Genomic DNA, 24,199 nt, shown 5'->3' with positions numbered 1-24,199 from the left:
CACTGCTTTGTTCTTATGAGAGTCAGTGATGTTATGTCACACAGTTGTTTATCCTTTCCTAATATTGATGCTACTAATAAGCCCTGGATGCAGTTTTGTTCATTTGACCTATATTAAAGGAAATAAGAGCCACAAAACTATATACCTGTCTGTAATTGGATCAATTTCATACAGTTAAGAACTGTTTCAATATATCCTTTTGTCTAGGAATGTACCTGTTCTGGTCAAGAATTTTCCTTAAGCAAAGTGATTTTTTCTTTTTTTCTATTCCATTTCTTTTTCAACTTTTTTTCAAGTTATTCCGTAACTACCATAGATGCTCAGTACTTATTGCTTAAATACTTCTCCTTTAGTATTTGCTTTGAAAAGATACGTACTTTTCTAAACGTTGTGACCATCCTGAAAAAAAATGATTTCTACTCTTTATCCACAATGCTGTTAGCATTCATAGTTTACTGTGAAAATGACAAGCAGTCCTTGTACAGTGACCACTTGTTTAGCAATCATTTGCAGTTATGATAGTGCTGAATAAGGAGATTGGTCCTCAAAGTTGCAGCTGTTGCACTGCATATATGATAGATAGTAACTTGACTGCTTGAGAAGCAGCACATAATTATGATGGTCACAGCATCCATGATCTTGTGATTGCCATTTGTGGTCATCAGTGTCGGCATCTGACAAGTCAAAAAGGAAGATAGCAGGAAACTGCAAGTCATGGTCATATGACGTTGTATTATTTACTTAATGACCCCAGCCAGAACTCTGTTGTAAATTATGCATATTTTTGCTTTACAGTCATATCACTTAGCAAAGGAGTTTCTGGTCCCAATTACAGATTGATTGATTGATTTATTTTTTTATTTTTTATTTATTTATTTGAATTTATATACCGCCCTTCTCTCGAAGAACTCAGGGCGGTGTACAGCCAGAATAAGAACACACAAATAGAAAAATTAATAACAATTTAAAATATATATTAAAGAATATGGCCCGTAACTAATTAAAAACCCATTTTTAAACCTCAAGAGTTAAAAATTAAAATGGAAGATTAAAGGTTGAAAAGAATTGGAATTAGGCCAGCCCGGCTTCTTGGAACAGCAGTCTTGAGGGCACAGCAGAAAGTGCGTAGGTCCGGGATCCTCCGAATCTCCGGGAGAAATTCGTTCCAGAGAGCAGGTGCCCCCCCCAGAGAAGGCTCTTCCCCTGGGGGTCGCCAATCGACACTGCCTGACCGACAGCACCCGGAGGAGACCCTCTCTGTGGGAGCGTACTGGCCGATGGGAGGTTATTGGTAGCAGAAGGCGGTCTCGTAGGTATCTAGATCCTAAGCCATGGACCGCTTCAAAGATGTTAACCAACACCTTGAATCGCACCCGGAAGACCACTGGAAGCCAGTGCAGCTCACGCAGGATAGGTGTTACATGGAAGCGCCACGTCGCCCCCACAATCACCCGTGCATCCAGGAGGACACCCACGTTGCGGACCCTCTCCGTGGGGACCAAAGACTCAACCCCATAGTCAGCGATGGCGTCAGCTGGCTATATCGGGACACCGGAAGCCACAGCCACTCGGTCTTGGAGGGGTTGAGTCTGAGCCTGTTCCTCCCCATCCAGATCCGCACAGCTCCAGGCACTGGGACATCACGTCAAGGGCGTCATTGGGGTGGTCCGGGGTGGAGATGTACAGCTGAGTGTTATCAGCGTATTGATGGAACCTCACCCCAAAACCACGGATGATCTCGCCCAGTGGCTTCACATAAATGTTGAACAGAAGGGGTGAGAAGACTGACCCCTGCGGCACCCCACAAACAAGGCGCCTCGAGATCGACCTCTGCCCCCCTGCCAACACGAACTGCGACCGGTCGGAGAGAAAGGAGAACCACCACAGCACGGTGCCCCCCACCGCCAGCCCCTCCAACCGGTGCAGCATGATATGGTCGATGGTATCAAAAGCCGCTGAGAGGTCTAACAGGGCTAGAACAGAGGAGCAACTCCTGTCCCGAGCCCTCCAGAGATCATCAACCAAAGCGACCAATGCCGTTTCCGTGCTGTACCCGGGCCTGAAGCCCAACTGGAACGGATCTAGATAAGACAGCTTCATCCAGGTGCTGGGAGAGCTGTCGCGCCATCACACTCTCAACAACCTTGCCACAAAGCGAAGGTTGGAGACTGGACGATAATTAGCTAAAACAACCGGGTCCAGGGAAGGCTTCTTGAGGAGGGGCCTCACCACCGCCTCTTTCAAGGCAGAGGGGAAGAAACCCTCACTCAAAGAAGTGTTAACTATCCCCTGGAGCCAGCCTCGTGTAACCTCCCGGGAGGCCAGTACCAACCAGGAGGGACACGGGTCCAGTAAACACGTGGCCGCACTAAGCCTCCCCGGGATCCTGTCCACGTCCTCGGGAGTCACCAGGTCAGACTCCTCCCAGATAACATTCTCAAGACCCCCCTCCATCACCCCACCTGCACTTACCCTGTCAGAATCCAAGCCCTCCCGAATCTGAGCGATTTTGTCATGCAGATATTGCATAAAATCCTCAGCCCTACCCTGCAACTAACTGAATTATCAATGTATTTGTAAATGAATGTTTCATTAATCTTTTTGAAGTTGGTGAGATGTATATAGTTAAATTCTTTTATCCCAGTCAATTTTCATTCACAATATAGATAAAAATTACTCCATAATCTCAGCCAACGATGATGAAAAGCAATTGATGCAACATTTCAAAGGAGTAAGAAATGAAATAGTTCCTTAAATAACTTCCTTCCACTGTGCTGAAAAAGCAGGCTCCTCTCTTTTCATAGCCAAATTTAAAATGGTTTATTAGGATAGAAACAAATAGATTAACTTAAGTAATGTAAAATTGGAAATATGGAGTCTCACTTCAGTCGATTCTCATCTTTTTACTATCAAAATATATTTAAGTCTTTTTATAAAACATTTTATTGGTATTTGTGACAAACATTTTAAACCATTGTTTTCTCAAGTTCAATAGAACATGGAACATTTTGCAATAAAAAATTAACAAAAGTAAATAAAAGGAATGATACATTAAAATTTGATAATCTCTTTTATCCCAATAAACAGCTTACTAATAAATAAGTCAGGACACATCTTGTCTAATTAAATTTCCAAAATAAGCAGTTATGGTCTTCAATCTGTTATTCAGAAAATTTTGTTCTATTTCAACTTTTCCTCCTGGTCCAGCTAAGGAAGCTACCTGTAAAAAAAAACCAACGGTATCAGAAAATCAGACATTTGAGATATAGTTGCATTTATTATGGGAAAACCCCTTGTATAAGTTTCAGTTATGCTTTATTATTTACCAAGTGGAACATTTTCTCCAGCAATTTAATTTTAGAATTAGGGTTAGAAATGGTTTCTTTCCATAATGCCTTTTTCCAGGATCTCTTTTAGCACTAACTTATTCCAAACTCACAATAAATAGATAGACAGTAACTAATTTCAAAATCCTTTTCAAGAAATAACTGGTCATTGTTAAAAATATTTTCCTCATATCAACCCTGAGATACAAATAGTCTCCTTTACTAGTACCAAATATTTTCCCCTCCCCAAACGTGCTGACTGGGCGAGCAAGAGGATTAAAAAAAATAAAATAATCAAAAGTGGTAAAAGTAAGACAAAGAGAAATTTATGTTCCCTTCCACTTTTTGTTCTGTTCATTCCTAACCCTTATTTCAGGCTTTTTCAGACCTGCTGTAAAAATATAAAAGCAACTCTGCTATATCACATCAAACATCCAGCCTACAAAATATTCTGATTAATTCTTGTTCCTATCAATACGCAAGTGCTTTATGCAGTATATAGATTTTCCTTCTAGACTATATAAGCTCAACCTGTGAATGGCTGCAAAAGCTGTTGGAAATGGGTAATGTGCTCATGTGTTCAGCATTTCATGTTTGTCCTGATATCATCTGGCATGCCCACTGCCAGCCATAGAATCAACCCCCATCTGTGTCATAAAAGATCCTTGCGCAAAGATGTAGTCAAAATAGATTTCCCCAACCCCTATCTTTCTGTAAAAGAAAAAAAAAAAAAAAGCATTTGCCTTTTCAGCATCCAGTCAGTCCCACAGTAGGAAACCAAAAAACAAGAAGTAATGTATTGAAGCAGGAAATACAAAAACCATGAAGGCTATTTAAAAACAACAAAAGAATTTTGAAAGAGACAATAGATAGGAAAGAAAGACTTGGAAAAGATATAAAACCCAAAGCATTAAAACTTTAACACTCCAATCCCAAAGATTTGGTAAAATATTAGTTTAGAAACTATCTACTCAGGAAATACAGGATGAATGTAAGAGTATCATAAATTAATTACACATTGTGCACAGAATCATTGTTTACTCTCATAATTATTTAGGGTATTAACTGGTACAAGATATTATAATACTAAATAATTAGTATGCTTTAAAAGGGTTCAGTGAACAGTGAATAAGTTTATCAAAGGATCTTGGGAGAAAAAGGATGACAAATCAGCCAACAAAAATGGAATTTTGCTGAACTATTTGAAAGTCAAGAACTATATGACAATTTACTGATGTTCATAAAGTTATTAATATTTCTATTTAGTAGAAAAACTACTCAATGTACAATATGTTCATTGTATTATTCCCCCAATTCTATTAACATCACTTAGAAGAGTTTCTTTCAAATTTTGTTTACAGTCATGCATGAAAGACCAAATAATTGTTTTTTTGCATTTTCCATTTAATATGAATTCCTAACTGTTATATGACAATTTTGACTTTTCTCTTCTTTTAAGACTTAAACACAAGTTTAAATGCACAGAACTTTTTCTTTGTTTAAATGATTATTAAAAATAAAATCTAGCTGTGAAGACTGAGGAAGAAATGAATATTATTTTTAAAAGAAATTGTATGATTCTTTTCATACAATTACCCTGGGATGCAAAAGTAGAAATAGTCAACCATCTAAAAAACTGCTTAAAACAAAACAAAACAAAAAAATCCCCAAAGAAAAATTCCAGATTCAAAATTTAAACAGTATCAGAAACTGTTTGTTACACTGTCAAATTCTGGGAAGGTATATTTTCATTCTTTTTCATTTTCATGTGCCATCAAATTTGTGTTGACTCTTAACATCCATATAGACCTTCTCTGTGATGGTCCATTAATTCCAGAATTCCTACTGGAGGCACAAGTGACCATAAAATATGCTACACTATCTTGAGCCTCCTTAAATTATTCTATTTGTGTTATGTGCTGTTGCTGCTTTCAATAAAAGTTTAGTGACTTTTACATCATTACCTTAAATAAATCAGAAAAACTTTCTTAATTGAACTGGTCAAATAATGTAAATTGCAGGTATTGCAGGACCTACCTAGCCATTTTAACTATTGGGCCATTAATCATAAGTGCAGCCTAAAGTAAAATCTGAGTTGTGCCACATAATTGTACCACCCAGTTACAGAATACAGACCATTAGCTGGCCATTCAATAATTACTCTCCTGCTCCTTGTGTCAATAAGATATAGGCCACACAATACCACTAGGAGAGTTATAGGGATTGAAAATAGCTGTAACTTTATAATTCAGGATTCTTCACAGGTCACTGAACTTTGACATTTAATACTGTAAGGGGAACTTCTGTATTACACAATTCTTTGTAGAGAAATTGTGTACAGTATTACTCAATTCTTAGTGTGAAAGATAGATGCATTCAATTGTTCCTGTATGTTTAGTCAACAAAATTTTAATCATTCTATTTAATAGCTTTTCCCACCTTTTCCCACGGAGTTAAGTCTCAAAATCCCTATGCAGATGCAATATTGTATAAACATACATGGAGAGCACATATAAGTATTTTGGTTTTAAGTACATTAAGCCTATGGGCTTATGTTACCATTTTAAAGTACAGTATTTCTTTTCTAATATAGTTGGAAACATGCTTGTTGATTTTCCATAAATGTGGTCAAAGGGGATTTTGGAACCCATCAAAAAGGAGTTGGGGCAGCAAAGAAGCATTCAATACCCTCGGGTTATCTATCCCTGCCTTAGGCAATTTGATTATACTTAAAAGACATGATTTTTATTTTTAGCGTATGAGAGTTGTAGAAACTAGTTCTATTCTTCTTTTAACTCATAATGGAGTTCAGTACAACTTGTAATTATTAATATTACACATTCATATATTAATTGGTGATCCACTTTGTACAGTCACAGAATAGACAATTAGTAGGGAGTTTCAGGGGATTCAGTCCCAAATTTGAAGGTGTTTATGAGAAATAACTGCATGTGCTATATGGTTAGAGCTCTTCTGCTTTAAGATTTTTGGGATGTTACTGTATCATATCACTGACCAGGTGGCTATGCCAACAGAAATCAGCAGGGATTTTAGCCCCCTCAACCATCTGGGGTCCCAGGGCGTGAAAGCTGCATTCTGCTTGGAAAGTAATTCACAACAGTAACTCATATTCCTGTTACTATGAAATTGCATTTTTGGGTCACTCTACCTTTAAAGGTAATTAGCACAAAATGCAACAACATGCCTGCTAACTGACATTTTGTGCCAGCAGCATATTATAGTTTTGCTGCAGGCCCTACAAAGATAACCAGTGTTTCCTGGTTTCCACATGCTATTTTAAATGCTTATTTTGACCTATAAAGCATTATATGGCTTCAGGACTGCCTCTCCAACTACAATCCAGCTGCCTCAGACATATCACTTGGGAAGTTGACAGAGTAAGGGCACTAGGCCAGGATTAGCTGTTTCTCCAATATGGTCCATTGTATGGAACATTTTGTCTGTGGACATTCAACTTGCCCTGACATTGATGGTCTTCTGGAAGGATTCCTTTTTAATTTAATGAAGGTGATACCATCTTGTGAATTTTCTTTTTCTGTGTTTCTATTTTTGATTTTACACCACTTGTTTCTATTTATATTTTGCTGTACTGTGGATATTTTACACTTGTCTACCATTGAGAATTGTATGATAATAGCACTACATAAAGTTAATAAATGAATAAAATCAAAAGTATTAACACTTATGAAAGTGATCTAAGACCACAATTGCTGACTTCAAAGTCTTGAACCTTGTAAAACCTTTTTATGGAGAATTCCCATAAAACATTTTCACAATCATCTGCACTTCTTATAAAAGAGAACTGGCTGTAATTACTGCTTGCGTCAGGGCAATAATGCTGTAAGTAATGGGACACATCCAATTTAACCTATGTACTAACTTAGTAACTTTTAAGTAACTTCTGATTGTCAGAGTTTTGGGCTGTGGATCTTAATAAAATACTGACGTGTGAAAATTTAGTAATTACAGAAGTTATTACCTCAATAGGATTCACTAAATTTTATACAGACTTGGAAAATTTCAAGATCCTAGAGAATAATCTAGAGTTCATTACTATCTATTCTGGGATTGCAATGAACTAGACATTTGATAGGTTGTATTGAAGTGAATAAATTTCCATTTAAATAACAGTTTTGTAGCACAGAATGCTATTATGTTCAGAAACTCTAGATAGTATGGACCAGGGATGTCAAACTCATGTTGTCATGGTGGCGTCACCTGACGTATCAGGACTTTCCCCCCCTTCGCTAAATTAGGCATGGGCGTGGCCAGCGTGTGATGCATCTGGCCCACGGGGCATGAGTTTGACAGCCCTGGTATAGACAATGATTTCTCCTACTTTTCCCGACAACAATAAACCAAGAGAGTGACTGACCCAAAATTATCTAGTGAGTTTTGGTGGCTCAGGTTAGGATAGAACTTGAGTTTCGCACTCCTTGTCTACTAAAGCACTGCATCTTTGAGCTTTTAAAACAAATTAATTTATGTTAAACATGGACTATAGTGCCTGCAAATGCTGTCATGGTTTTAGCATTTATCTAACCCCAACTAGTTTTGCTCCAAATGTGTCAAATATGCTCTGAACAGTCCATCTTTTTTCTGTTTTAAAATATAACAAATCTTCACATTACATATTTTTGAAATTGCTGCTCCCTCTAGAGGAAATGTAAAGAAAAAAAGTTTTGATAGCTTCAATAAATAACAGAAGTATACATATCAAGTTATGTTTTAATTCCGGATAATAACTGTTTTGGATTTGACAATCCACAGCAGGATATTGATATGTCTACAATTAAACTATAACAAAAATAGAAAGTCAATGCTACATATGTCACAAACAGGGAATGTTGATGACAGACACAGAACAGACTCCCAAAACACAGTAGTTGGAAAGCTCTATCCATAGCCATTCAGCTTTTACTATTCTTCCCCGATCTTTTTCTAAAGTGTAAGACTAGTGAGTGTAGGGAGTGCAAAGATAGTTTAGTAAGAGGAACGCAAGAGTCATTAAAACCTTTAGGACAAAATAACATCTTGGTCAGGAGAAAGGAAGAGTCAAAGAGATTCAAAATAACTCTACTTTGATTCTGTTTGGTGTAAAATGTGAAAAATAAGCATTTGTGAAAAATAAGCACTTGTTCTGCATCAAAAATAAGATATTTACACTATCCCTTATATACTTTATACCAAGATTAGGCAATCTACATTCTCTTGGAATTTCATAATAGTTCTGCAGAGAAAGACAATTCCATCTCACTATTGAAGTTTTGAGGTGGAGGCGAGAAGAAACAGAGAGAGAGAAGCTTAGCTAAAGTTGCCAAGTAAGATGAAAATTTATTTTATTTAGTTGAATGGATATATAGATTAATCCAATTGCAAATGATTCTGAATTGCATACACTTTAACCTCTGTAAAGTGTGTTAAAAATACAACACAAGAAAAAGAACACAAACATATCACATTATACAAATTTATACAGACCTTAAACCCTAATTTACACTTTAATTTCTGACTAACAGTATTCATTTTATCTATAATTTATAACTCACCTGATCTATGTCAGCGTTACGTGGAAGAAAATAAACAATGTTGTTGGTAATCTTCTGTGACAGGTTAAAAATTTCGAATGTAAAATTGCGTTAAGAAAAACACTGTTATATTGCAATGGTTCTTTCAGCAGAACAATTTTCTTAAACATACATCCTTCCACATATAAAAACCAAATACCAAATGTTTTTATCTAATCATGTCTAAATAAGAATTCTTTTTACTGAATAAGCCTAGGGAGGATTTATTATATTTTTCATCTGTTCAATAAATAAGGACAGAAACAGAAAATTGAGCCAGAATGGGGAAAACAGCTTTTGAACTTGCTTCCTTTTTAACTGATGGGCACTTATGGATCAACCCATATTGGAGGAGGAAGTATTATCAACTTGGAATGGTTAATTAAACAACAATAATTTCTATAAGTTCCTTATTAAAGAAATGTTTTACTTCCATTCTTTCTACCTCATTTTCACTCTAACATTATATACGATATTCTGAAATGAATTAGTCCATTCTACCATTTGTTTCTATAGCCTGATTTCCATTTATTTTGCTGCATAACCATTCTGCTGACCAGCCTTAGGACATAAAGCAGAACCACTTCTCTCTGCCCAGCAATACATCTGAAATTTAATGATTGGCTGTGCTGGGCATGCAGAATAATGACAGGTGTGGGGAACTGGAAGCCTATGTCTCAGGACTGAGTAGTCAGTTTGGTTACTCATCCCAATCTCTGAGACATATATACAAATTCATGCTGAGTCAGTCATCTCTATATAGTTTCCATTATTCTAACTAGAACACTTGATAGATGGCACTGTATTAAAGAACTTATTTAAAACAAAACTGAAGCATGTTAATCTGGACAGTATTTTTACACTGTTAATAATAATGGTTCATTGTAAGATTTGCATAGCATCTGAAATCTTTCAGCTTTATGAGCTAATTTAATGCTATTAGTATTTGTTTTACTTTACAGATAGAACTTAATATACAATATACAAAATGTGCAACTTTGTAAGGACAAAAACTGTCACATCTGGTAATTTTAAAAGCAAACGTACAAATCTTTCAGATGACTTAAAATTTATTTTTCAAAACTTTGTACAAAATCAGACATCTTCAAATACTGTAGTTCATATAATGAATGCAAAACTGCCATGAGAAATAATTAAAAAAAATAAACTCCACACTGAAAATCTTATTCTGATACTTCCTTTGATATCTCTTATAATCATAAGCAAACAAAAAGAAGCTATGTGGCTTTTTGAGAGGTCCTTGATGCTTTGAGCTTGGTTATTTTCTTGGAGACATTTCATTATCCAAACTATGTAACATAATCAGAGAGCACCAAGGACCCCTGATTTCAACTCTGAGCTACAAATATTTTCCTTTATTTGTATATGGCTTTTTATTTACCACCTTATTGTTCACTTCTCTTGAAGTTAGAAATCTCTTCCCATTGGTACACAGATATCAATCTGCAACTTTATCATCTGCTTTGCCACTATTAAAAAGAATTATACAAATTTTCTTTTAAGCTACAAAGATCACCATCTAATATCCTGAATTCCATTACGGAAGATCACTGTTGATTAGAAACAAAATAGCAATAGCACTTAGACTTATATACCACTTTACAGCCCTCTCTAAGCACTTTACAGAGTCAGCATATTGCCCCCAATGATCTGGATCCTCATTTTACCGATCTCAGAAGGATGGAAGGCTGAGTCAACTTTGAACCGGTGAGAATCAAACTACCAAACAGCTGGCAGCTGGCAGTCAGCAGAAGTAGCCTGCAGTACTGCATTCTAACCACTGTGCCATTACGGCACAAAGGACCCCCTAATGTTATAATATAGAGCTTTGTCACTCAAAGGAAAATGACATCAGTTTTACCTTTATGGAATGAAGGCTAAAACAAAATGATTTTTTAAAAAGGATATCCATCAGGAGAAATCATTGTTTGAATATCAAAGATTTCTGCAGCAGCATATTCAGGTCCACCCCAGGGAGGACTCAAAAACACAACATCTGCTTTCAGACTGGATGCCAGCTTCATGAAATCACCACATATGAATTCTATCTGGTCTGCCACTCCGTAAACCATGGCATTATTGTGAGCGAGTTGGATCTTCACAGGGTCAATGTCAACTGCAATTACTGAAAACATGAACCAATTTTAAATATTAGCCAGCTTAAAAAGAAAACCCATGAAACAGAAAATTTCAGATACTTTCTAGAAAAATAGTAACTAGCCTACCTGTAGCTAATAAATATATTTCCTATGGTTATTGGCTACATCTGTAGTTATTTAGCCAGAATAGATTAAGAAACCTAAAAATTTTGAAGATCTATTTTTTTTTTACAATTAAATCTGGACTTCAATTCCCCAGCTGGAATGGGAATTAAAGTCCAGGTATCTTAAAGTTTCTAGATTGAGAAACGCTAAGCGGGAACAATACTTAGTCTGAACTAGCAATCCATTATTGCTGCTATGAAATATCTAGTAAAGTTCAAACCTAATAAAAGAATTTACCTCTTTTTGCTGCCAAGGCAAACTGAATAGCATTTCCCCCAACACCACAAAAGGCATCTACTATTATGTCAGAGTCAAATGATAGCCTTACACGGTCTGCAATGTGTTGAGCAATCTTCTCAGGTGTTACGGAAAACCATCCCTCTAATAAAAAAAGCAGTTAATATATTCGTGAGTACATCAGCGCAACTACATTTTATCATATAGCCATACATAGTTGTATAAATTAAGAACACAAGTGTAACATTGCCCTGCAGAATCAGACAAAGGCATCCCTTGCTCAACTTCCTAATTCCCAGGCGGCAGATTCTTAGGTTCCATCCTGAATAGCCACACTGGCATGTAATAAGAAATCAGAATTCCTGGATTCTCCTGACATACTATGAATAAGACGTTTGCAAATTCACAAAACTCACGTGTGTCTCTCATCAGTTTTTTTCTCCCTTTCCAAGGCAGTTTGTTGTAATGCCTGAATCCAGCACCCTGCTGGATTCATAGTAGTCTTGGACCTCAAAAACATGCTAAGCTTTGTTGGCTTATGTTTCTGGCAATTCTGTGATTGACACAGTCAAGCATCACAGTAAGATTTGGCTCACTTCCTTCTCATGGGAACTGAACAGGCCGTATATACAGGTAGCCCTCGATTTACGGCCACAATTAAGCTCAGAATTTATGTTGCTAAATGATACATTTGTTAAGTGAGTTTTGTCCCATTTTACAACTTTTCTTGCCACATTTGTGAAATGAATCACTGCAGTGATTAAATTAGTAACACGGTTGTTAACTGAATCTGTCTTCCCCACTGACTTTTCTTGTCAAAAGGTTGCAAAAGATGGTCACATAACCCCAGGACATTGCAACCGTCATAAATACGAACCACTTGTCAAGATCCAAATGTAAATCACTTGCCCGTGGGGAATGCCATAATGGTCATAAGTGTGAAAAATGGCTTTAAGTCACTTTTTTCAGTGCCATCGTAACTTTGAATGGTCACTAAACAAACTGTGGTAAATTGAGGACTACCTGTACCAGTTTGGTGCTTGTTCACAAAATAAGAGGAATACTAGCTCTTCATTAATTGCAAACCTAAAAAATGACCACAGCATCAAGCAGCAATTATGTATGTGAACGATTCATCAGAGAACTTGGTTATTATTTGAAAATAGTTTTTAGGTCATAGAACACAGTATATCATTAAAAACTTACCTCTATCTAACTGAATCCCTTCATCAAAACGAGAAAAAAGTCTATATCGTTGTGCCCAGTATTTAGTCAGCTCAGGATCATTGACTATTTCGTGAGGAAGGCACTTCAGGTTTCTGTTTTTACACTTCTGCATCTTTTTATTTTTTTTCTTCTTTTTCATAGTATTTGTTTCACCTATGTCAAAAAAAAAAATCAACTTTTTTAAAAAAAAGAACATTAAAAAAAATATTTAAGAACACCAAGGAATTTATTTTCCTTCATCTTTTAAGACACAATATTCCAGAAACCAAACATTTTCTGTGATGTGCTAAATTATTAGCATCTACTATAGTAAGAAAGCATAAATTCATTGGACATTTATTTAATGGCTGTATAAAATGTATGACACTTTAAAAATTGAACAGAAAATCCCACCCAGAAAAACCCAAGTACAAAACCACCATTTGTTATTAGTCAATTATATTTTTTTCTTATAAATGCCTGTCTATGCACTATATAACTATGTACATCTATAAACACGTTATTTTTAATTTCACATACCTTCTGTTTCCATTTGTAGGTAGTCTGGAATATCCATGGGAATGAGTTCTCTTCCTAATGGAGCTTCTTCTCCTTCTCCTATCAGCTTTTCCTTGCCTTTCTCTTCAATACTGTCACATTCGTGGGTATCTGAACTAGGATATAGCAAGTCACAATTTTGGAGACTCAAATTCTTCTGTGAGTGAGAAGCATTTTCCTGTTCATCTGAATCACTGCTGGTAGAAGTATGATAGATTCTACCTTCAGATCCAATTTTCACATCTTCATTTGCTTTTTGCAAGAATTTCTGTACCTAAAAATACTACATGTTATGTAAGTCAACTTTAAACAAAAAGATTCTACCTTTAGTAGACACTGTGCTTCAAAAATCTACCTTGAAGAAACAGAAAATTTTGGTAATCAGGAGTTCTCATGTGCATGGGTGTTCTGCTCAAATTTGGAACTGTTCATTTTTCTTTCAAAATAGGCAGTCAAAAAGTGGGCAGAAATAACCCTTATATTTGTATGAATGGTTCTTTCCATACATAATGGCACAATCAGATTAGAATATTATCAGTGATATGCTGTTGTCTGTCAGATGCTGCAAAGGGTTTCCTCGCCCCACCCCACCCAAGAATTTGGATATTTATGAAGAGACTGAGGCCCTCCCAAATCTACTGATAATCTTCACCACACTGTGTATTTAAGTCTGTTATCAGAAACAGGAAATGATATCTATGCTTCATGTTTGTCCCCAGGACCTCACCACTGTATTTTTCTTTTCAAATGCTAACATCTTTTTAACATATACACTTTTTATAAATACATGCTACCTTTTCCCTTAATGCCTTTAGTGCAGAATGCCATAACAAAAGTCATTAGTTAAGTGTCTGCAAGCATTCTATATTGAGAACAAAGCCTTGTAATCATTTAGAGACTGCAAGTGTTTCTTCTTCAGTTTCCCAAGTTAACAATTTACAGCTATCTTTTCTGTTGTTACTTAACATATGCTAGAAAATATATACTATTTTATGTCATTTAATTATTTGATATTATTCAGTGTAATACAGTTAAAACATTAACATTAGAAAATGTAGTATACTGTAATAAAGAAATAACAGAGTACTTTGTGTACTATACTATATTCCATATGCAAACAATATATACCTTATTTAAGGTCTTACTTTTCTTCAACATAAATGTTTCAGGTTCATCTGTAAAATATGTATGCTTGTTTTTAGTCTTGATTGTTCTACGCATGTCCAAGAAGTCTGATTTAAATTTAATATTTTTATTAAGACGAATCACTTTTCTTTCACTGAAGCTAGGAATGTCTTTGTATCTGAAGAGAAGAAGTTAAAAAATTACTATTTAGAAAGATGGCCTACATTTTTGTTTGTGTGTAGGCATGTGTGAGATGGAGAAATATAAGCAAAATTGTATTTTTCACTTTTTAAGATGAGTTAAGTATAATTTAGATGCAGTCTATCTTGGGATACAGAAGTTATAGCTATTATATGATGAGGCCAGAATGGATGTAATCCAATATTTTTAAAATGCATCAGGGTGCTTTAAATCTTGGCTTTAAAACACTTCCAAAACCATACAAATCAGCTGGCGTAGGAGAGACAGGGTTTTAAAGGATGAACCAATTTTTTAAGCCTTTGCAATGATTTCACCCACATTTTGTCCCTTAGTAATTATCATGTAAACATGTTTAAACTAGAGAAAAAAAATCTGAATTTGATATTTGGGTTGATATATATGACCTGTAGACTTTACATCTCTGATTTTTGACCTCCTTTAAAGTTGCCATATCTATAAGCCTATATCACAAGTTTTAGGTGTTATTGTTAAGTTATAATATACTACAAAGCCTTAATATATTCTGCATATTTTTAAAAAAACCACATTGATCTCAGGTTTACTCAAGGATTTGAAAGAGATGCAGGAATCGTTAGTGTAATTTATATTGATTTCATTCTCTGTAGTCTTAAGAGTATTTTTTTTATTGTCTTCAATGGTAGAAATCCTTCAATATTTTATATATTGAAAAATTCTGAGTACTCAATTGTATTTAGGCATGTGGGGTAAATCTTCACTTAAAGATACAACTGTTTTTAGGACAGGTCTAAAACAAATTTTACAATATTAATACATGTGGACTTCAACTCCCAGAATTCCCAAACCAGCATGCTGTCTTAATATTGCTAAGTTTGAGCAGCACCCGTCTATATGATGTTAAAAAAAACTTTTTAGTATACATTACTTTTGTCCTGTGCCATGTTTGAGCCCCAACTGGTGGAAAATTCCATCTGAATCATCCTGAGGATTTTCTTCAACATCTAGTTCATGGCTTGAAAGAAATCACAATACCCATTACAATTCAAAACATGATGAATAATTAAAAGTAAAACTTTATTGCCTTTTGAACTGAAGATAGAGCATCTTTAAAATTAAATATTAGAAATTAGTATCCTTTTCACTCAAAATAATTTCCTTCATTTAATCAGCAGTGACCAAAACCCATGTCAATTCTCTCCTATCACCTCCCCGGTGGGAAGATTTCATGGGACTCCTTATTTACAGAGACTTTGCCCTTGTGGCTGCAAGGCAGAAACTCTCCACCATATGGTGCCCTGTCTATATGCCCCAAGCAGGGGTGAAATTCATTTTTTTCCCCTTCCTGTTATGTGGGCGTGGCTTGGTTGTCATGTGACTGAGTGGATATGGCTTGGTGGTCATGTGACTGGGTGGGCGGGTGTGGCCAACTCAATGTCACTCCCACCCAATCACATGACCCCCCCCCCCAAAGCCACACCTGCCCAGGTCTTGTAGGCTCCAAGTGTTTTCTGTGGGAAATGGGTCATGTGGCTGGGTGGGCGCGGCCAACTAGATTGGTCTCACCCTTAGGAAATTTCTCCTTACTCTAACTCTCAATAAAATAGCACAATAAAATAGCACTGTTCCAGTGGTGGGTTCTAACCAGTGTTACCACCGGTTCGCTTCGCGCATGCGCTTTGAGAAAAGGAACAACAGACATGGAACAGAATAGTCTTCTATTTTGCAACATATCTGAATTACTTGTTAAACCAGGGATGGGTAGCCTGTGGTTCTTGGAAACACCTGCTGAATGTTGCTTCCTCTCATTTTAAAATAGGAACAAAAAAGTGTGTGTATACACACACACACATATGCTCCCTCCCACATTACATGCTGGGGTAGACCAGGTAGACCAGATGTCTCAATAGAAAAACTCAGTCACTCACTCACTCGCTCACTCACTCTATCTATCTCCATGCAATTATGTGATTCTTGAACATCGTCTGGACAAGTCCCTTGGCAAGGTTTTTTAGAAGTGGTGTGCTATTGCGTCCTTCCTAGCGCTGAAAGAAAGTGACTGGCTAGCTTTGTGCATAAGACGGGACTAGAACTCAAATCTCCTGATTTCTAGCCCGATGCCTTAACTACTATAAAATGGCTCTCACATAAAAAAGTAGTGTAAGATTAAAATAGATGTTCATATTAACAGGAAAAAAAGAGAAGCTCAACACAACCAAAAACAAGAATGCATAATGAAGCCTCATGCTGAAGCCCTCCAGCACAACTATCAAGTATACCACCCCCCCACAACCTCCAAGCTAAATAGCATGAGAACAACAATCTGTTGACATAATGGATAACCTGCCTCCTCTTTAGTTTGACAGGTTTATGCTCAGGGGGCTCCTCATCACCATCATTACTGTCAGATCTTCCCTTTGCTGTGGTATCCAAAAATTCCTGCTGTGAAGCTAGTATAGAAAAAAAACATAACAGAATGATATATTTAAAATTAAACACTTTGAGGAAGAAATCATAGTGTTTTCTTTTCTCTAAGTAAGACAAAGACAAAGGTGTCACAGGAATGTATTATAAGTATCTGATTTAGGAATATTCAAATACTTTGTACTAGAAAACACTTTTTCATAAATTTGGTTGCTTTATTATAGAAATTAAAACATTTAAAAATAAAATCAGAAAAAATTAAAAAACCCAAAAGATATAAAATACTTTAAAAGTACTTAAGCTTTTATGATAACATTAAAACTTGACCATGCCAAGCAATATTGACCAATCCTTCTACTATATCAAAGAACTGGTTTATAACAAAAAAAGCAAACACATTTGTAATCCAAGAATGTAAATCTTGGTAGGCACTTTGTATCATGAAAAAGAATAATATTTTAGCTCTGCTCTATGCCTAAACATAATAATTTTTTCTTCAGAAAATGATAACTTCCTAATATGGTAGGAGGTACTGTATGTAATACAAAATAACATGCACAATTTGAAACTCTATTACTATTTGCAAAACCGCATCAATGAACTTACAAATTTTAACCAGAATGAGATGATAGTGTCCTTTTTATCACTGCACATTTCCAGGATAATGATGCTTGATTTATATGACCATCCAACTTACAAGAGTAACTCTAGGCAGCTTACAGTTGTATAGAAGCCTAAAGCCACCCTTTCAAAGCATTATCTAGGACAGCATTTAACACCAGAGGCTTAAGGGTGTGTGGACTTCTATGCCCAAAATACTCCATCCAGCTTTGGGAGTTGAAGTTTACACATTTTAAGTTGCTGAGGTTGAGAACCATTGTTCTAGGTCCGTGATGGCAAACCAATGGCACGCGTGCTAGAGGTGGCACACAGAGCCCTCTCTGTGGGCACGCGTGCTGTCACTAGCTGCTGTTATCGTTTCTGGCACACACATGTGCTGGCCAGCTGGTCTTCGTGCATGCTGGAGCGCTTTGTGCATGCGCCGGCCACCTGGGCTTTGGGTTTCCAGCATGCACATGTGCGCCGGCTCCCTGGTCTTCGGGTGTGTTGGAGCACCAGAAACCCAAAGCCAGCCTGTGCACCGGCCACCTGGTCTTTCCGTTTCCGGCACTCCGGTGGGTGCACGTTCTGATTTGGGCACTTGGTCCCACAAAGATTCGCCATCACTGTTCTAGGTTGTTCAATAAACTTTAAAAACAATGAAACTGGTTGTGTAGTGTTGTGTATTGTGCTGGTTAGTAGATAATGTAACCTCTAAAAACTATTTAAGCTCCCAAAGCCAGCATGTGCACCAGCCACCTGGTCTTTCGGTTTCTGGCACTGCGGTGCGTGCACGTTCCAGTTTGGGCACTCAGTCCAGAAAAGATTCGCTATCACTGTTCTAGGTTGTTCAATAAACTTTTAAAACAATGAAATTGGTTTTGTAGTGTTGTGTATTGTGCTGGTTAGTAGATAATGTAACCTCTAAAAACTATTTAAGCTTCCTTTTAAGTGAGAGAATCTAGAGGCCTCAAGTATGAGGTCCAAGCCAAGAAATGCACAGAAATGCTCTATTAAAATTGCTAAAGAAATCTCAATTTTAAAAACATAATCAACATACTTTATTTTAAAATCCAACTACTGGTTTGCTAATATGGGATGTTCCAATGAACCAACCAGCTAATATTCATATTAACAATATTTTTAAAACTATAGTAGAAACTGAATCAACCAAATAAATTTCAGTGCTGATTGCAATTCAGGAATTTTTGATGCTGCTAAGGAGCCTGGATCAAGTGGCTTAAAAACCTGATAGCTCAATTATTTCCAATAGCCACAAAAATACCAGATTAAGACTGGAATACCAACCTGGCTGATTTGATGATCCATTTTTAGAAGACACACTTCCTTCTCTTGTTCCCTTATCCGATTTCTCAGACTGGCCACAATTGTGAGGACCATGCCTTGCAATGCTTGCTGAAGTTGGTTCTTTATGTTTTTTAGTATCAGATGCACTTTGCAATTTACTGTGTTCTGCTTCTTCTGAATTTAAATTTATTTCACTGATTTTAGAAAAAATATAATCATTACTGGGATCATTATATACAACAGGATTTTCTTTACAAATGTCTTTGGAAGGAGGATAAGTATAAAAGGCTGAGTCCTGTACTTCTCCATGGTCTCCATGACTGCCTGAGTTTAATGGTTTTTCTGACTGCTCACTATTCAGCTTTCCGGTATTCATTTCTAGATCACTACCATGTGTAACATCAACAGTCCAACCTTGACTTGCCCAGTAGCGAAACTGTTCCCAGTAATACCAGTAGAGCTCATTATAGTGTTGCTCCCACTTATCCTTCATTTCAGGATTATTCCAAGGTTCAGGATTAACCCCCTCCTGTTTCTTTTCCCAGCTTTTCCATAGAAGTTCTTCTCCAAACTGATGCCAGTATTTCTCCCAATCTTCGTTTATATGAAGTTCATTCAGTGGCATGCTTCCATTTTTACAGCATTCAGCATCTTCCTTTTCCACTAATATTTCATCATCAGAAACCGAATGGTCATCATCACCCTCTTCCAAGGACTGCTGCATGGCTTCATGGATATCTTCTTGTAGCGATTTTTTCTTCCTTTTCTTTTTCTTCGTCATTTTGTTAACTGCCTTGCCAGTCTTCTCAGGGGCCTAAAATGTAATATGAAAGCAAGCAAATAGAGTAATTCTGGATTGCAAGTTCAGGTCCAATATCCTAAATTTATTTCGTGTACCAATCTTTTCCAATTTCGCACTTTCTGATGGACTGAGATTATTATACCAGTGAAAAGATCAGCCATTAAAACTTAACACTGGTGGAGACTCTGAATGCTTCTTCAGCATTATTAGAAGAGCAACAGGTTAAAAAAAAAGTACAGGGTTTCTTTTTGAAGCCACAGGATGGCTGTTTTATCAATAAAGACAAAAATATATTCAAAGATTCATGCACTAAAGCAATATAATTGAGGGAAAAAATGGCCTGCATCTTCAAATGAGGAGCTTCTGGATTTCCAATCATGAAAACCAGCTGGGCAACTTTGGTCCAGTCACTGTTTCTCATCCCAACCCACCGTGCAGGGTTGTTGTGAGGAAAACAGGAGGACGAAAAAGTATCATGTATGTTCACTGCCCTTAGCTACTTATACAGTAATAAAGGCTGGAGAAAAAAAATCTATGAAATAAAAATAAAGAACAGTAACACATGGAAGTAAAAAGCACCCAAAAAAAATCACTATTCTCTTTATATTCAATGCAATTCCATTGCATATTTCTCAATTTATTTTATAATTCAATAATTTAAACTGAATTAAACTGGGTTTTACCGCTTTTGTTTTATTGGCTGACAAACCGCCAAACTGTATGGGTAACCCCATACTCTTCATGAGTTCAGTTTCTGAATCTGGTTCAACATCATCCACTTCCAGAGCAAGACTGTTAAATTTTTCAGTAGTCTCAAAGATAGGTTTCTCCTCTTTTTCATTATCTTCAGTAACTTCATCTTCTCCTGTTAATACACAATAGAAGTTTATAAGGTAAGGTCTATCAATTTTGGATTTCTGATGAAGAAAACTGGTTTCAGGTCTAGCATCAGGTTTTGGGATTATGGATTCTCTGTCACAAACTCATAGTGCTTCTAGACTTTCCCCCCATTTTCTTCTCTTTCTTGCTCTATTTTCTCTGGGTTTTTTTTTTTTTTCTTCTTTCACTTTCATCCTAACCCCTCTATCACATTTTTGAGATTTCCCTTAATCAATCCTTTCCCAGAAATTCATGACTTTTTGCCATCAACCTTTTTTTTTAAAAAAGAACAGTCCTCAGTTAATAAACACTTGTTCATCAACCAGATTTAACATGATGCTGAATGAGTAGTAGTTAATAGAATTATTTAGAATAAATAAGATGGTCCTCAAAATTCCAATCATGATAGCAGCCCCCCCCAGTCATGTGATCACAACTCATGTGCTTAGCAGCCAACCTGGATTTTCTACCTTTGCAATGCTGGTGGTCACATGATCAGATTTTAAAACCTTTCCTGTTAGCTTCCCACAAGCAAAGTTGATGGGGAAGCTGGCAAGTTGCAATCACACAAGATTCTCACTTAGCAACCTTTGGTGATATGTTTAACTGGGGTCTGCTGGAACTGCTGTTGCTAAGTGGTGTGGTCATGTCACATCACACTTTACAACCATATCACTTAGCAACAGAAATTCTGGTCCCAATCACTGATATTTGCAAGAACTGTGTGTGTGTGTCTGTAATCTCACTTATGTTAAACATTTCACCTTAACGAGAAGCATATCCTTAGGTAGGTAGGTAGGTAGGATTTATTTATTTATTAGTAACCCGTGGCAGAGTTCTTGGTGCAACTTAATAAAATTTGCATGCTAGTGCTCTGATATTCAATATGAGTCGCGGTGGCGCAGTGGTGAGAGTACAGTACTGATCACTGTTTGGCAGATCGAATCTCACCAGGCCCAAGGTTGACTCAGCCTTCTATCCTTCCGAGGTTGGTAAAATGAGGATCCAGTTTGTTGGGGGCAATATACTGACTCTGTAAACTGCTTAGAGGGGGCTGTAAAGCACTATGAAGCGGTATATAAGTGCTATTGCTATTGCTAAAAGGATATAGGTATAATACAAAATCCTTTGCAGATTTTAAAATCGTATTCCTTCATGAAGAATTCTTCTTATAAAGTGTTCCCATTATTTGTTTTTGTATAATTAATGGAACTTAGTGTAATTTAATTTCACATAGACCGCCTTCTGCCACCAATAGCCTCCCACCGGCCAGTACGCTCCCACAGAGTGGGCCTCCTCAGGGTGCCGTCCGCCAGACAATGTCGGCTGGCGACCCCCAGGGGGAGAGCCTTCTCTGTGGCGGCGCCCGCCCTCTGGAACAACCTCCCCCCAGAGCTACGTACAATAACAGACCTCCGGATTTTTCGTCGGGCCCTGAAAACCCATTTATTCCAACTAGCTGGGCTGGCTTGAGTCAAATTTTAAATGGATTTTAAATTGGAATGTTTTAATCACGGCCAAAATTATTTAATTATTTTAAACAGTTTTTAGACTTTGTATGTTTGTATGTATGTCTTGTTTTTACTTTGGCTGTTCACCGCCCTGAGTCCTACATTGGAGAAGGGCGGTATAGAAATTTAAACAAATAAATAAATAAATAAATAAATTCATAAAATAGGAAAATATCTGACAATAAAAAGAACAAATCCAACTCTTGGCTGCAATCTAGTGGTTGGCTAGATATCTGCAGCTCAGCTACAGTAATGCCTTTTTATAAAAGCTTTAAATGTACAAGTCAATTAAACACACCTGGAGATATTAATTTTCATACTGGTCTAGAACAATGGTTGCAAAAAACCAAAATTAACAAGAAACTTTTCAATAAAAAACTCACCTATGCTGTCATCAGCATCTTTAACGTAAAAGCCTTTTAAGCCTAGTTTGTATAATGTTCGATCTCTGGAGAAAATAATCAGTAACATCAATGAGATATGGGAGTAAAGCATCAAGGAACAACACAAATGGATAATAAGAGGGGCTTTTTTCAGTATGTATTTCATGTGCTTAATTTGCTTTTAAAACTTAACTTGGTATATCAGTGCCAAAATTTCAATCCAGCCAAAAATAAGCGTACTGCACACAACCTAATTTAAACTGAAACACATATAGAAAACAGGTTGCAGCTGCTTAATTTTACAGAAGAATGAATACTATTGTTAGGCAGAAAAAAAGATCTCTCTCACAATCAAAAGTAAGCAATAAAGAGACAGGTCTTATCACTTGGATCCCTTCAATAGTTAGAAGCACATAATCAGATGTTCTATTTGTGTTAGCAATGCTTTCCCTAATTTGGTGAAAAAGAAATCAGTACAAAGCAGGGAATCGCCCCTGAAAAAGACCTCTTTTTGCATAGGGAGGATATCTGGATGAAATCTCTAAATACTGGCAGACTTGTGCTGAGATAAATAACCCTTCAGATAGTCTTGATCTGAAGCAGTGAAGAATTATAAAAGGGAAGACTAGTATTTTCAGTTTGATTGTAAGAACCTATGTAGCATTTGTTAATATGATTTATTGGGTTAGGGATTTTCTGTCTTCACTGTGAGTTGTGTTGGGGGGTGCACGGAGGGAGCTCAACCAATCTCACTGTACATATGTTGTGCACTGACAATAAAGATTTGAATTTAGCAGCTGAAGAAGAATATTATGAATAAAAGCTCATTCCTATTTGCAGTTTAGAAGACCTATTCCAGACTAGTTTACAAACATCGATTATAACACTACAGTAAGATAATTTGCAGCTCTATAGTTTATTCTAGTAACATTTCCATGCAACATTATTATGTGTGGCTTTAATTAATGAATAATGTGGTTTATTTACTTTGGGCTCATGTTATTATACAAACACACTTGGGTACATTGTGCTGTATCAAGAAGCCCTGGTTAAATGGGCATAGCAATTTCCCCCTACAAAATGTGTCTTTACAAAAAAATGAAGAAAAATGCCCCCCCTTTCATTTTTGCTCCACTTCAAAAAAGCATGCCAGGCAACAATCAACTCCAGTGCAAGCATAAACTGTTCGCCTCCGGGCTTAATTTCCATTGAGATCTACGCGAGGATAATAAGGCCAACTTCCTAAGCGCTGTTATGCTTTTGAATTGGCACAAGATGTTCTTTTTCTTGCAAAAGACTAAGAGGCTCCAGTCAAATCAGAAATTCGAAATCCTCGCCCCCGCATCCCCCCCGACCCCAGCAACGATCACGTAATCCAGTGTTTTTCAACTTCAGCATCTTTTAACTCGATGTGAGGACTGCAAGTTGTCTGGGGAATTGTAGGATTTTAAATCTAAAAGATCCTGAAGTTGAGAAACACAGATCTAGGCGATCGAAAAAGAGCCACGGATCGACCGCCTGGCCCCAACTCACTCGACAAACGCCCGGGTGCACAAACAGAAGACATCTCCCACACCGCTGCTGCCGTCTCCTCTGCTCAGCACCATTAGCAGCTCGGCCACCAGCAGGCTCCTCTCGCCCTCGCGCAGCATCGCGATCTGCGGCCGCCGCTGCCCTGCCTGCTATTCTCTTGCAGCAATTTCGATCCTCCCGAGGGAGCAAGCGTGAGATCGACCTTACAACGGAAGCGGATCTCCGCGCCCGTTACCCTCCCTTGGAGTCCGGAAGGG

General features: G+C 37.0%; 1 protein-coding gene and 1 long non-coding RNA gene across 3 annotated transcripts in view; one reads left to right on the top strand and one right to left on the bottom strand.

Annotated features, from left to right (window-relative positions):
- Positions 1-24,199, top strand: part of LOC117672808 (uncharacterized) — a 31,286-nt gene that overhangs the window by 3,999 nt on the left and 3,088 nt on the right. The gene's annotated exons all lie outside the window — the stretch shown is intronic.
- Positions 2,926-24,179, bottom strand: TGS1 (trimethylguanosine synthase 1). Of its 2 annotated transcripts, none has more exons than XM_087890573.1 (13): positions 23,943-24,179; positions 22,410-22,474; positions 20,320-20,501; positions 18,835-19,648; positions 16,850-16,952; positions 15,431-15,517; positions 14,329-14,503; positions 13,183-13,474; positions 12,643-12,816; positions 11,437-11,580; positions 10,844-11,060; positions 8,897-8,975; positions 2,926-3,220 (listed from the first exon to the last, which is right to left on the bottom strand). In XM_087890573.1, the coding sequence occupies exons 1-13, from the start codon at positions 24,059-24,061 to the stop codon at positions 3,104-3,106; spliced, it is 2,568 nt and encodes an 855-aa protein (XP_087746699.1). In that variant the 5' UTR covers positions 24,062-24,179; the 3' UTR covers positions 2,926-3,103. The 2 variants fall into 2 exon arrangements, with proteins under 2 accessions (XP_087746699.1, XP_087746700.1); XM_087890574.1 differs by having other exon boundaries at positions 23,986-24,173.

This window comes from Pantherophis guttatus, chromosome 3, assembly GCF_059756535.1.
Source record: "Pantherophis guttatus breed Tessera chromosome 3, ASM5975653v1, whole genome shotgun sequence".
NCBI lineage: Eukaryota > Metazoa > Chordata > Lepidosauria > Squamata > Colubridae > Pantherophis > Pantherophis guttatus.
The sequence above is the reverse complement of the archived record's forward strand: the minus strand, read 5'-3'. Positions and strand labels throughout refer to the sequence as shown.

Excerpts from the sequence above, each read along its gene's own strand:
- TGS1 (XM_087890573.1), bottom strand. The coding sequence starts at position 24,061 with ATGCTGCGCGAGGGCGAGAGGAGCCTGCTGGTGGCCGAGCTGCTAATG. Across the intron at positions 11,581-12,642 it reads AGGGATTCAGTTAGATAGAG|AGGGATGGTTTTCCGTAACA; the intron begins GTAAGTTTTTAA and ends TTTTTTTATTAG. Across the intron at positions 3,221-8,896 it reads GTAACGCTGACATAGATCAG|GTAGCTTCCTTAGCTGGACC; the intron begins GTGAGTTATAAA and ends TTTTTTTTACAG.